This window comes from Lissotriton vulgaris, chromosome 1_1 (assembly GCF_964263255.1).
Source record: "Lissotriton vulgaris chromosome 1_1, aLisVul1.2, whole genome shotgun sequence".
NCBI lineage: Eukaryota > Metazoa > Chordata > Amphibia > Caudata > Salamandridae > Lissotriton > Lissotriton vulgaris.
The window spans coordinates 500,383,482-500,395,957 of NC_141685.1; the positions used below are offsets into that span (position 1 = coordinate 500,383,482).

General features: G+C 46.9%; 1 protein-coding gene across 1 annotated transcript in view; it reads right to left on the reverse strand.

Moving 5' to 3' along the window:
* Positions 1-1,702: 1,702 nt before the first annotated feature.
* Positions 1,703-12,476, reverse strand: part of LRRIQ3 (leucine rich repeats and IQ motif containing 3) — a 544,377-nt gene continuing 533,603 nt past the window's right edge. The window contains 1 exon segment of the mRNA XM_086953864.1: positions 1,703-3,444. Within this exon segment, the coding sequence (XP_086809990.1) occupies positions 3,228-3,444 (217 nt within the window). The 3' untranslated portion in view covers positions 1,703-3,227.

The window sequence follows — 12,476 nt, forward strand, 5'->3', positions numbered from 1 at the left end:
CGTCATTTGTATTCACTTTTTAATTAATGCCAAGTTTGGGTGATATGAAAGGAGGGAATGTCTACTCGTCCTATTACTTGGGGACTAGTACAGCACTTGAGTGAAAACCAGACGGAGCAAATGAATTGAGGTAAAAGATGATGTCAAGAAGATGGTGTGGGGAAGGAGACAAAATACATTTAAAAACAATACTCGAGCTGGGCAGGGAGGGAGGAGAACGGATAAAGAATGGAAGGACACACAAAATATGAACTGCAGAGTGTTGGATACCGTGAAGTGGGAAAAGAGCACAGTTAGGTAGGCCGGCAATGTAGTATATGCTCAAGAGCAGAGATTGATGTTATATATATAATAAGTAAAACTGGGAGTGACAGGAGCAAGTGACTCTAGCACCGTGTTTGTAAAGGAAGGGGAGAGTCATAGCAGATGGGTTACTAGGGTGCAGAAAGAGAGGGAGGAAGGAAGTGAGGGGGAAATGAAGGAGGATGAAGAGTATGAGAATTGATGACATTGGATGACGTGAAGCTCAGTTAGGGAACTACAAACCCAATATTGTTGCTTGTGCTAAGAGCCACCATATGAAGTAGAACACTTTCTACACTCTCTGCTCAGACATGCTCGGCTTTTTTTATACAAATGATTATGTTATATAAAAAAAATACATTTCAATACATTTACATATTGAAGCATATTTGTGTAATTATGCTAATTTTGCAATTTGACATTTTGACGCTCATAGAATGATTAGTCCTCTCTGTTAAAATTCGTTTTTAATACACCGTGGTGTTTAGGTAAGCACTAAAATGATTGTTTACCATTAGCTGATACAGTGTACGTAGATGTAAAAAAAAATGAGTGTAATAAACGAGACAAGGAGATAGTTAATTCTAAGTATACAAGCTGCAAATAAAACTAATTGGAGCCTGGGATGTGTTAATGAAAGTTAGCAGCTGGGATACAATTACTGTGGTACAGTACCAGAGAGAAAATGGGAATACATTATGTATGTTGCCTGTACGCATGGAGCTGCTGAGGCAGTACGGAGGCATCATGCTTCGCATGTACAGGATGATGACGAGGAGCTAGGTTTCACAGGTGCTGTGAATATAAAAACACGCCTTACACCCTCCCCTTTATATGGGCATTTCTTCTTGAGTTAAACTATCAAACTTAACTTCTTTTACTGCCCTTTCAGTCCAGGTCAAAAGAGAGATATAAAACAACAGCAACCAGGCTTGAAAACATCATGTTTTAGGGCCAGATGTATCAAGATACGCTTTTGCGATTCTCAAATAGCGATTTTTAAGGAATCGCTATTAGAGAATTGCAAAATGGTATGTATTTAGAAATTTGCTATTTTTTAGCGATTTCTTAAAATTCCTTAATTGCGATTAGCAAATTGCTAATCGCAATTAAGGAATAATTTCCCATTCATTTCTATGGGCCAGGAGGCCCATAAGAATGAATGTGAAATTATTCTCAATTTGCGATTCGCAATTTGAGAATAATTTCAAGGGTGCAAGGGTGTCCAAAGGACACCCTGTTGCACCCCTGAAATAGGCATGGGTGCACATGTGGTGCACATACATGCCCTAAGGGCATGTATGTGCATCACATGGCACTTTGAAAAATGCAAAAATGGGAATTTTTCTCAGGAAATTCGCAAATTACCACCAACTTGAAGTTGGTGTTAATTTGCGATTCCTTAGTGACAATTAGCAATTTTTTTTGCATCATACATTGCATTTAAGGAATCGCAAACTTTGCAATTCCTTAAATGCAATCACAAAATAAGGAATCGCTAATTTGCGATTCCTTATTTTGCACTGAAATTTGCTACATACATACCATTTTGCTCAAATGAGTTTGCGAATTTCGGCGTTTGCGAACCCATTTGAGCTTCATACATCTGGCCCTTAGTCTCTTAAAACCTGTTCCAAGGTTGGAGCTAGTCTTCCAGCAAAGGGTAAAGGGTACAAGATGCTTCTTTCACACAAAGTGGGTATGACACAGCCCCTACATTAATGTTACGTGTTTCAATATGCTAATTTTTTTTTTTTTTAAAGTCCTATTTCCTGCATTAGTGGCGATTAAAGTTACATTGTGGTAGGTTTGAGACTGTCATCAAATATCGGGTACCGAAGGCATGAGACTGGCTTGTTGTCATTCATTACAAAGCACTGGTCGAAGGGGGCGCTTAATTTGAGCATTATGGGCCATATGTATCAAGGCTAAATGAGTTTGCAAACGCCGAAATTCACAGACTTTCGGCGTTTGCGAACTCATTTTCGCAAAATGGTATGTATGAAAGAATTTGGGTGCAAAATAAGGAATTGCAAAATTTGCAATTCCTTATTTTGCGATTGCATTTAAGGAATCGCAAATTTTGCGATTCTTTAAATGCAATGTATTAAGCAAAAAAAAATCCAAAATGCCCTTAAGGAATCGCAAATTACCACCAACTTCTAGCTGGTGGTAAGTTGCGATTTCCTTGAAAAATGCACATTTCAGCATTTTTCAAAGTGCCATGTGACGCACATACATGCCCTTAGGGCATGTATGTGCACCACATGTGCACCCATACTTATTTCAGGGGTGCAACAGAGTGTCCTTTGGACACCCATGCACCCTTGAAATTATTCTCAATTTGCGATTAGCAAATTGAGAATCTCAAATTGAGAATAAACTCCCATTCCTTCCTATGGGCCAGGAAGCCCATAGAAATGAATGGGAAAGTATTCCTTAATTGTGAATTCGCAATTTGCGAATTCGCAATTAAGAAATATCAAGAAATCGCTAAAAAATTGCGATTTTCTTGATACATACCAATTAGCGATTCTGAAATAGCGATTTCCTAAAAATCGCTATTACAGAATCGCTAATTGGTATCTTGATACATATGGCCCTATATCCCTGGCCTTTGCAGGAGTCCTAGGAGTGCACAGAAGTAATCCAACATGAACTAATACACCTCAGTGGAGTAGCAGTCTGCCTTTAAAGCACATACATTGAGATTGATGTTAAATTCAAGTGCAAAGAGGGGCACGGTGCTGGGTGTCCTTGGTAATGACCTTTGAGCAGTTATCAGTTACACAAAACATTCCCTTCCACTTTTGCTTTTTGTGTAAAAACAGAGTATTACCATCAAAGAAAAATCCATCTATGTAGCTAGGACTTCTGCAAATTAACATTTTATAATACTCAAGTACATGTTTTTGACTAGATACTCAATCACTGAAATATTTGGTATAGGCCTCCTTGTAAACAGTTTGATCCACTGGAATCTTCTGCATGGCTACCATGGTGTCTTGGCTGCTGTTCTGGTTTTCCTTCGCAGCCGCCACGTGTGCTCTTGCTTGCAGCAATCTGTGCTTAGCTTTTCGAGAAACCGTAGCGTCAAGTTCAGCTCTTTCGGCAGCATTGCCTTCCTGGAGCAGTGATAGCCTGCAAAATCCAAGTAAAACGATTTTCAGAATAATTGTCAACACTTTTGAATGTTACTTTTTCTGGCAGTCGGTTTTATCAGCATCTTTCTACTTTTCTTGATAAGTTGGGTTTTCTAGTAAATACCAAAAGAACGTGTGCTGGCTCACCTCACAATATCAGACAGTTCCCTATCCTGCTTCTATTTGAAATTCAAATATCCACTGTACATCTTAGGTATTCTCTGTACACACAGTAAATTTATGTTTTGTATTTCTTGCGCTTTTATACAGCGTGTGCTTTACGCCAAGGTATCTGAGCGCTTTACAATAGAACCACGTATATTACATAAGGACTTCAGAGTACATGGATTACATTTAAAAATACGAAATAGATATACAAGTCTAAACACTTAAGAACATTTTACAATGGTTAGTATGAAAGATGCGTAATTTAAACAGTGTAGATATAAAATGCCTGTATTGGTGGGAAGTGAGCAAAAATAATATTGGTGGGAAGTGAGCGCAAAGAATATAGACATAAAATAATGATTTTATACAGCCAAATTGTCTAAATTACTTTTATTCGGTCATTACGACCATGAAAGTACAAGTGCAACGATACCGAAATTCATTAGTACCAATGTATCGGGAATACAATGTATGACCAAAATTGACACTCATTCTAAGAACGTGATCTTGTATTGACTATTAAAACAGTATATTGCTTGTTAAAGGAGAGGCACAAAGGTAAAATAATCTTGATATGGTTGCAATAAAAACACTTGTATGAATATGTTGGACTTGGCCCTTCTGGCAGGTTTAACCCTAATCTTTTTGCTTTTAATATATGATCTGAGTTGATGATTTTTGGTCTGTGCGCACTTTTTCCCTGTGTCCCAGAGTAAAGTGCATGTATGTAGTTAGGCTGGCCTGCTCTCCCATAGGGATGCATGGGGAATGTCTGTGTCCCTGGTAGTTCCTGATGCGTGGGGAGTGCAGACTCGAATTTGGTATGTGCGAGCTCGTGGGAATAAATGCTTCGCAATGATGTATGAGGCATGAGTGTGTCTTGTGTAGAAATGCCACTTCTAGGACTTGGCATATTAATGTAAAATATGCCTGGCTTGTGATTGGCTAGAGCTGGCTGGTGAGCCTGGCTCCAGGAAGGCTGGATGGGTCTGCCCGGTGGTGAGTGTGAGATTAGCATGTTGATGGCTGGGGAGGAGTGCACCTGGTCCCTGATGAGGCTGGACTTTCCCCACACAATGCTGGCTCCACCCCCTGTGGTGCGACTGATGACCCTAGCCCTGCCAGTGAATGAAATGGGTGGTTGGGCTATCAAGGGTACTCCAAAACCAGCTGCGACTGGTTTCTTCCCCATCCTGCACCTACAGACAAAGGAATTTACAGTATAAGAAGGGGCTGTGTCCCCATACAATTTGTTCTGCTTTTGGATCTTGGCTGAGGAGGCTGCTGCTGTTGCTGGGGCCAGGAGGACCGCCACTTGGACTGTCTCCCTGCCTGGAGACCCAGTGAGCTGGCTCTGTGCCCAGCCTTGCCCCCTGCCTGCCCCCGCCTGCCTCCAGACCCTGCTGGAGCTTGACTTTTTGCTTGGAGCGCCTGGAAGCGCTTTATTTGTCTTTAGCGCTTTATTTTTGGTCCTAGCGCTGGGGAGCGCTTTTGTGCACAGCCGGTGCCCACCCGGCATTTGCCCGCTTTCATTGCCGATGTTAAAGCCCCAGGACCTTGCCTCTGTGTTTGGGTCCCGATCCAGTGCCCACCTCGATTCATTGTGTATTTTAAAGCAGCCGGTGCCCACCCGGCATCGCCCCTCAAAGATCACCGCGCCGCCATTCTCCAGCGCGTCCTGGAGTCAGGGGGCCTGTCCCCAGGGCCGCGCTGCCATTGGCGGCCCCAAGGAAGAATCGCCGGACTGTGATTGGTCCCCGCCACAGGAACTCCCTTCGCGCCATCCCTGGGCCGGGCAGAGATTGGCCAAGCCCCGTGGGCTTCCCTGCGCGCACCCAGGAAGCAGTCCGGCCCCCAGAGAAGTGAGGGAGACGCCCGCAGGGCTCTCGGAAGTCCAGAGAGAGCCCCGCGGCCCCGGAGAAGAGCCTTCACCCAGAAGCATACCGGGAGGCGGAGAGAGAGCTTCCCTTGCAGCCGCCGCCGGGACCGAGCGCCGAAACCCAGCCGGTGAGTGCGGGGAGGGCCTGGCCTGAGAGAGGCCCAGTTGTGTTCGAGCCCCGAGAGGCTCGCAGGGCGCATAGTTGTTTCGAGCCCTGAAAGGCTCGTGGGGCATTTCTTTGTTGGAGCCACGAGGCTTCCCGCCCGCATCTTATGTATTACGGGCTCCGTGAGGCTCTGTGGCATTTCTTGGAGCCCCAAGGCTCGAGGGGGCAGTTGTTCTACAGAGCCTGAGAGGCTCACAGCCCACATTATTGTTTTAGAGCACTGAAGCTCTTTAATGCCCATTTGATTCGCGAGCCCTGAGAGGCTCCTGAGGGACACAGTCTGGTAGTTAGAGCCCCGAGGCTCCCACGCTGTGTTCTGCCCATTGTGTTCTTGAGCCCACAAGGCTCCAACGTGTGCCCAGCATTATTTACAACTGTCCAGCACTTAGTGGACAGTTGCTACGTTTAGGCTTGTGTTCTTGGCTGCCTGCGCAGCCTCCCTGACAATTTGGACTCAGGGCATTTCAGCCCTTGGGAGGCCAGTTGGCCTGAGGGACAGTTCTAGTGTTGTGCTATGTGCACCCTGCGCATTGTGAGTTACTTGCTTATTTTGATTCCTGCGCAAATGTTCTACCTGCACCTCTGAATGTGTTTTAATGCCTCATGTGCAATGTGTTTATGTTTTATCCCCTTTGCTAAAAGTGACCTGCTTAGAGGATTGTTGATGTCCCATTACCTTTGCTAAAAGTGACCTGCTTAGGTGTTTTATGTTTTATCCCCTTTGCTAAAAGTGACCTGCTTAGAGGATTGTTGATGTCCCATTACCTTTGCTAAAAGTGACCTGCTTAGGTGTTTTATGTTTTATCCCCTTTGCTAAAAGTGACCTGCTTAGAGGATTGTTGATGTCCCATTACCTTTGCTAAATGTGACTTGCTTAGGTGATTTTTTATGTTCCTATAGGTCCTGATAATAAGGTCCTAGTTCCCTGCGTGATTTTCCTACAGTGTTTAGGGTTGCGTAGGAGGTATTTACTCTTTACCAGTGATTACTGGTTGTGTGCTGCATTTACTATTTTAGTGCTACAGTCATTATATGTTTATGTGCTAAGTGTTATATCTACAAGTATTATTTCTAACAAGTGCCTACCCCGGACAGTGGTCCATGTGGTCCTGTCCTGTACATAATCCCTTGTAAATTCTGCCCGCGCCTGTTGGCACATTGTAAAGTGTGTGGTTTTATCTAATGTTTTTTTTACTATAATACAAAGGCTATTTTTTATATAACCTTGTGTGGAGTTTCCTTTGTGGTGGGCCTTGGGTGTTGTTGCTGGGTGCGCGCGCAACCGCTTTACACATCGCCTCCGAGATTAGCCTTGCTGCTCGCGTCACGTTACCTAGAGGGTGAGCAGGGGTTATCTTGGTGTGTAACTCCCTTGCCCTGACCGTGGACATGGTGAACTCTGACTGACTTTGGCGTGAGCCTTGGCCAGCCGGGGTCCCGGGTCTAACAGAATACATGAAAGTGCAAAAGCCAGTAGTGCGAGAGTGCAATAGAACAAGCATGCCAATAGTTCATTCAGAACTTAGCAGCATAATGATCAGTACAATGTACCATCTTCCTGAAGAAGCTAAAATAATTAAGACAAGAGATAAAAGAGTGCAAAATATGTTTCACAACAAGTTGAAAGGATCAATGCAATTCCAAGAAGAATCCTTTATGTCTTATTTAGTGCGTAGGACTCTTGCAACTGCACAAACCATCAGGGGCATGGAATCTATTTTTAGAATTCGAAATGCTTCTTGATGGCACCGAGTTCCCATCAGCCTACATGTAGGGGCTACCCATCTGGATCTCGGGAATAAGTACAACATGTTCCACAGACCACTTTTTCCGTCTGAATAAATCCAAAGATTATTTTATTTATTTAACAATCAAATCACATTAATTACATGATACTGAAAAAATCTTTTAAAACTTGCACATCACGCCACTCTCATCATCAAATTCAAAATACTGTCATTCCTCGTCATTTATAACCAATTACACACTCTTCATCCACATCCATATATTCTCATTCCCCCTCATTCTCAATCACCACAACATGTAGCCACCACACTGCCAAAACCACTAAATACAAAAGGACAATTTTTAGGATCTTAAATTCTTTCAATACATGCAATAGAAGACAATTTGAACAATATGTACATCAAATCAAACATAGGTTCACAATTCTTATGGCCCAAGACAGGTCTACGCATTTCGAACCCCCTCAAATCTCTGGATTCTCATCAGGACTTCATAGCTCATTTGTAGTCTAGATCAGCCGATCTAGCAAGTTCAAACGTGCCATCTGTTTATTGGCAATGATGGATGATCTTTTACTACTGTTCTACAGTTCCAGGTGACGACGCAATCAATGTCTTCCCACCCAGCATTCCCCAAAGTCTCCCGATACAAATGGTACCTCACGTGTGTGGTTGGGCCAAGTGCCCGCGGCAGGGAAGGGTCCAAAACGTATTCTGGAGACATCAAAATTAACAATCACAAAAAGACCTGGTTTTGCAAGGGGGATCAACTGGGTTTTTGACCCCGGGCTCAGCAGCCATCTAGGGAAACCTACCAAACCCAGACATTTCTGAAAACTAGAAACTTGTGGGAGTCCAGGGAGGTATGGCTTGAGTGGATCACCAAAAGATTTCCTATCCAGAATCCCCTGCAAACTTTTCATGTTTCTGTGTGGGAAAGTTGTGGGATAACTGGGCTGAAAGAAATTTCTCATCCCCAGCGTTCCCTCAGGTATCCCGATAAATATGGCACCTCACCTGTGTGGATGGACCAAAATCCCGGTAGGAAAGTTGTGGGATCACTGGGCTGAAACAAATGTCCTACGGAGCAGCCTTCTCTCTGACATGCCAATAAACATATCCCTGGTGCCTAGTGGGCTTTCTGACATCCTAAAGGACAAATAAGGGGCTATTGCCCTGATCTGCCTTCTGGGAAGTCAGGCATACTTTTTTAGAGGTTGAGGCATTACCATGCCCATCCTCAGAAGCCTCCACGCCTACATATAAAAAAAAACATAATCCCTGGTGCTTGGTGGGATTTCTGTATGGGGGCAGATCAAGGACTACTGCCCCCATCTGCCTCCCGGGGGGCTAGAAAAGACTGTTAAATTTATTTGGGAGTGAGGGCATTGGCATGCCCTTTCTGGGCAGCCCCACCTCAACATATAAAAAACAACATAATCCCTGGTGCCTAGTGGGCTTTCTGCCCCCGCGTGGCATAACAAAGGCTACTGCCCCATCTTCCAGAAAGACTGTGGCAAATGTTTTTTGGGGGGTGGGGGCATTTGAATTGCGCCTTTATGGAGCAGCCCTAGCCCAACGTGTAAAAAAAGCGATCCTGGGTGCCTAGTGGACTTAATGGCCCCCGGGGACATGTCAGGGGCTATACCCCATCTGCCTTCCAGAGGAGGCAGAGAGACTGTGGAATTTTTTGAGAAGTGGGGGCATTCAATCAATCAAAGCATTTATATAGCGCACTACTCACCCAGAGGGTCTCAAGGCGCTAGGGGGGGGGGGGTCAGCTACTGCTCGAACAGCCAGGTCTTGAGTTGCTTCCTGAAGGCGAGGTGGTCCTGGGTCAGGCGGAGGTGGGTCGGGAGGGAGTTCCATGTCTTGGCGGCGAGGTAGGAGAAGGACCGTCCCCCTGTGGTGGCTCTTCGGATGCGGGGGACGGCGTCGAGGGCGTGGCCGGTCGATCGAAGCTTGCGTTTGGGAGTGTTGAAGTTGAGGCGGCTTTGAGGTATCCTGGGCCTTGGTTGTGTAGGGCTTTGTGTGCGTGGGTGAGGAGTCGGAAGGTGATTCTCTTGTCGACCGGGAGCCAGTGCAGGTCTCTCAGGTGTCCGGAGATGTGGCTGCGACGGGGGATGTCCAGGATGAGTCGTGCTGAGGCGTTCTGGATCCGCTGGAGTCTCTTCTGGAGTTTGGCGGTGGTTCCGGCGTAGAGGGAGTTGCCGTAGTCCAGTCGGCTGGTGACGAGGGCCTGGGTGACCGTCTTCCTGGTCTCGGTGGGGATCCACCGGAAGATCTTACGTAGCATGCGCAGGATGTTGAAGCACGACGAGGAGACGGCGTTGACTTGTCTGGTCATGGAGAGGGAAGAGTCCAGGATGAAGCCTAGGTTGCGTGCGTGGTCTGTTGGTTTGGGTGCGCTGCCTAGGGCGGGGGGCCACCAGGAGTCGTCCCAGGCGGAGGGTGAGGATCCCAGGATGAGGACTTCCATCTTGTCCGAGTTCAGTTTCAGGCGGCTGTTCTTCATCCATTCGGCTACCTCTTTCATCCCTTCGTGAAGGTTGGCTCTGGCGGGGTCGTTGGTGAGGGAGAGGATCAGCTGGGTGTCATCGGCATAGGAGATGATGTTGAGGTTGTGCTGGCGTGCTATGTCTGCGAGGGGGCTCATGTAGACGTTGAAGAGGGTTGGACTGAGCGAGAAACCTTGAGGAACGCCGCAGATGACTTCGGTGGCTTCAGATCTGAACGGAGGGAGGCGGACTCTCTGTGTCCTTCCGGCGAGGAGGGAGATGATCCACTCCAGTGCCTTCTCCTGGACTCCGACGTTGCTGAGGCGCTGTACTAGGGTACGGTGGCAGACAGTGTAGAAGGCCGCGGAGAGGTCTAGGAGGATGAGGGACGCTGTTTCTCCGTTGTCGAGCAGAGCTCGGATGTCATCGGTGGCTGCGATCAGGGCGGTCTCGAAGCTGTGGTTGGCCCGGAAGCCAGACTGCGAGGGGTCGAGGGATCCGTTCGTCTCAAGGAAGGCGACCAGCTGCTTGTTGACGGTCTTCTCGATGACTTTTGCAGGAAACGGGAGCAGCGAGATGGGGCGGTAGTTCTTGAGGTCGGTGGAGTCGGCTGATGGCTTCTTGAGTAGGGCGCTGAGTTCGGCGTGCTTCCAGCTCTCCGGGAAGTTCGCGGTGTCAAAGGAGGTGTTGATGATGTCCCGCAGGTGGGGTGCGATGACAGCGTCGGCCTTGTTGAAGACGTGGTGAGGGCAGGGGTCGGTCGGAGATCCGGAGTGGATGGAGTTCATCGTGCGGACGGTGTCTTCGGTGCTGATCGGAGTCCAGGTGCGGAGGGTGGTGGTGGGGGGCGGTGGCTCTGTCGTGGCATGCGTCGGTTGAGTGCTGAAGCTGTTGTGTATGTCCGCGATCTTGTTGTGGAAGTAGGAGGCGAGGGAGTTGCAGAGGTCTTGCGAAGGGGTGATGTCGTTGTTTCCGGCGTTGGGGTTGGAGAGCTCTTTGACGATGTTGAAGAGCTCCTTGCTGTTGTGTGCGTTGTTGTCCAGTCGTTCCTTGAATGCGGTTTTCTTGGTGGTGTGGATGAGTTGGTGGTGCTTTTGGGTGGCGAGCTTGAGGGCAGCCATGTGGTCCGGAGTTGGGTCTCTGCGCCAGGTTCTCTCGAGGGCTCGGCAGTTCTTCTTGGAGCTCTTGAGTTCGTCGGTGAACCATGGGGCTTTCTTGCTGCCGGGTCTGCTAGGCGGGGTCCTCAGGGGGGCGAGGTCGTCTGCGCAGTCGCTGATCCACTTCGTGAGGTTGGTGGCCGCCTGGCTTGGGTTTGTTGTGCTTGTGGGAGGGTTCATGCTCAGGGAGGTCGCGAGCTGGCCGGCTGTGATCTTGCCCATTGCCATCATGCCCATTTTGGGCACCCCCACCCCTATATACATAAAAACAAAATCCCTGGTGCCTGGTGTGCCCTCCTGAGGCGATGTCCAAGCAAGGACTCACTAGGGAGATTCTCCCCTTTCCAATGATACCTCTCCCATCTGCCTCAGTGCTCAGGGTGCTGAGATAGCCCCAAGAGCACGGAGGCAGTGAAACTGAAACTGCATTTCAATTTCGGTTATCTGAAATGATATCAGCGCGACATGCGCACTGATCGTCATTTCAGAGAAACAATCAGAACACCCTTGGAAGATGGGAAAGCTTTTTTGATTGAAAGGAAATCCCTCAGGTATCCGCACCAGACTAATTTCCTGTGCCATGTGAGAGGAGGCTTGGAGCAGTCCTACGCGCATGAGCCGTCCGACCACCAGAACAGTTTAATGACAAGGCACCCTGCCCTGCGGGCTACCTGGGGTCTAACTGAGGGGCGTTTCACTGACTGGGAGCAACACACAAAGACCAAACTGCCAACTATACCTATGCATGTAACCTAGGATACAGGCAGCACATACCAAGTGGTTGGGACAAGAAAATGACAACTATCTAAAAGTGGCATTTTCGGAATTCGGATTAAAAATCTGACTTTACCATTAAAGAGGGATTTTAATTAGAATCTTATAGACACTGTAATCAACCTGTCCACCTGCTCCCAAGTGAAAGTTATACAATGTAATAACAAAACACAATGTTATTCTAAGGGAGAGGTAGGCCTCTTAGTAGTGAAAACGAATTTGGGTTTTTTCACTATTAGGACATATACAACTTAAAAGCACATGTCTTCCTGCCTTGTGGGTGATTTAAGACCTATTTTTGGAGTGACCTATATGTATTAAAAAGGGTTGTATAGGCACAGTAAATGGTGTATCTTGCCAAGTAGAACTGGCAGTTTAAAATTGCACACGGGCTGCCATCGCAGGCCTGAGACGTTTTAAAAGGCTACATAAGTGAGTGGCACAAATAGTGCTGCAGGCACACTTGTAGCATAACATTTACAGGCCATGTTTTAAAGAGTGAGCACAAGCACCTTAGCACTGGTTAGCGGGACTAAAGCAGACAGAGTCCTAAAGCCAAACAGGAGGTGATAAGGCAAAATGCTTGGGGGGAGATCACACCTGAGGCTGTCAAGGTCTAACACAGGTTATGTAATACATCTTC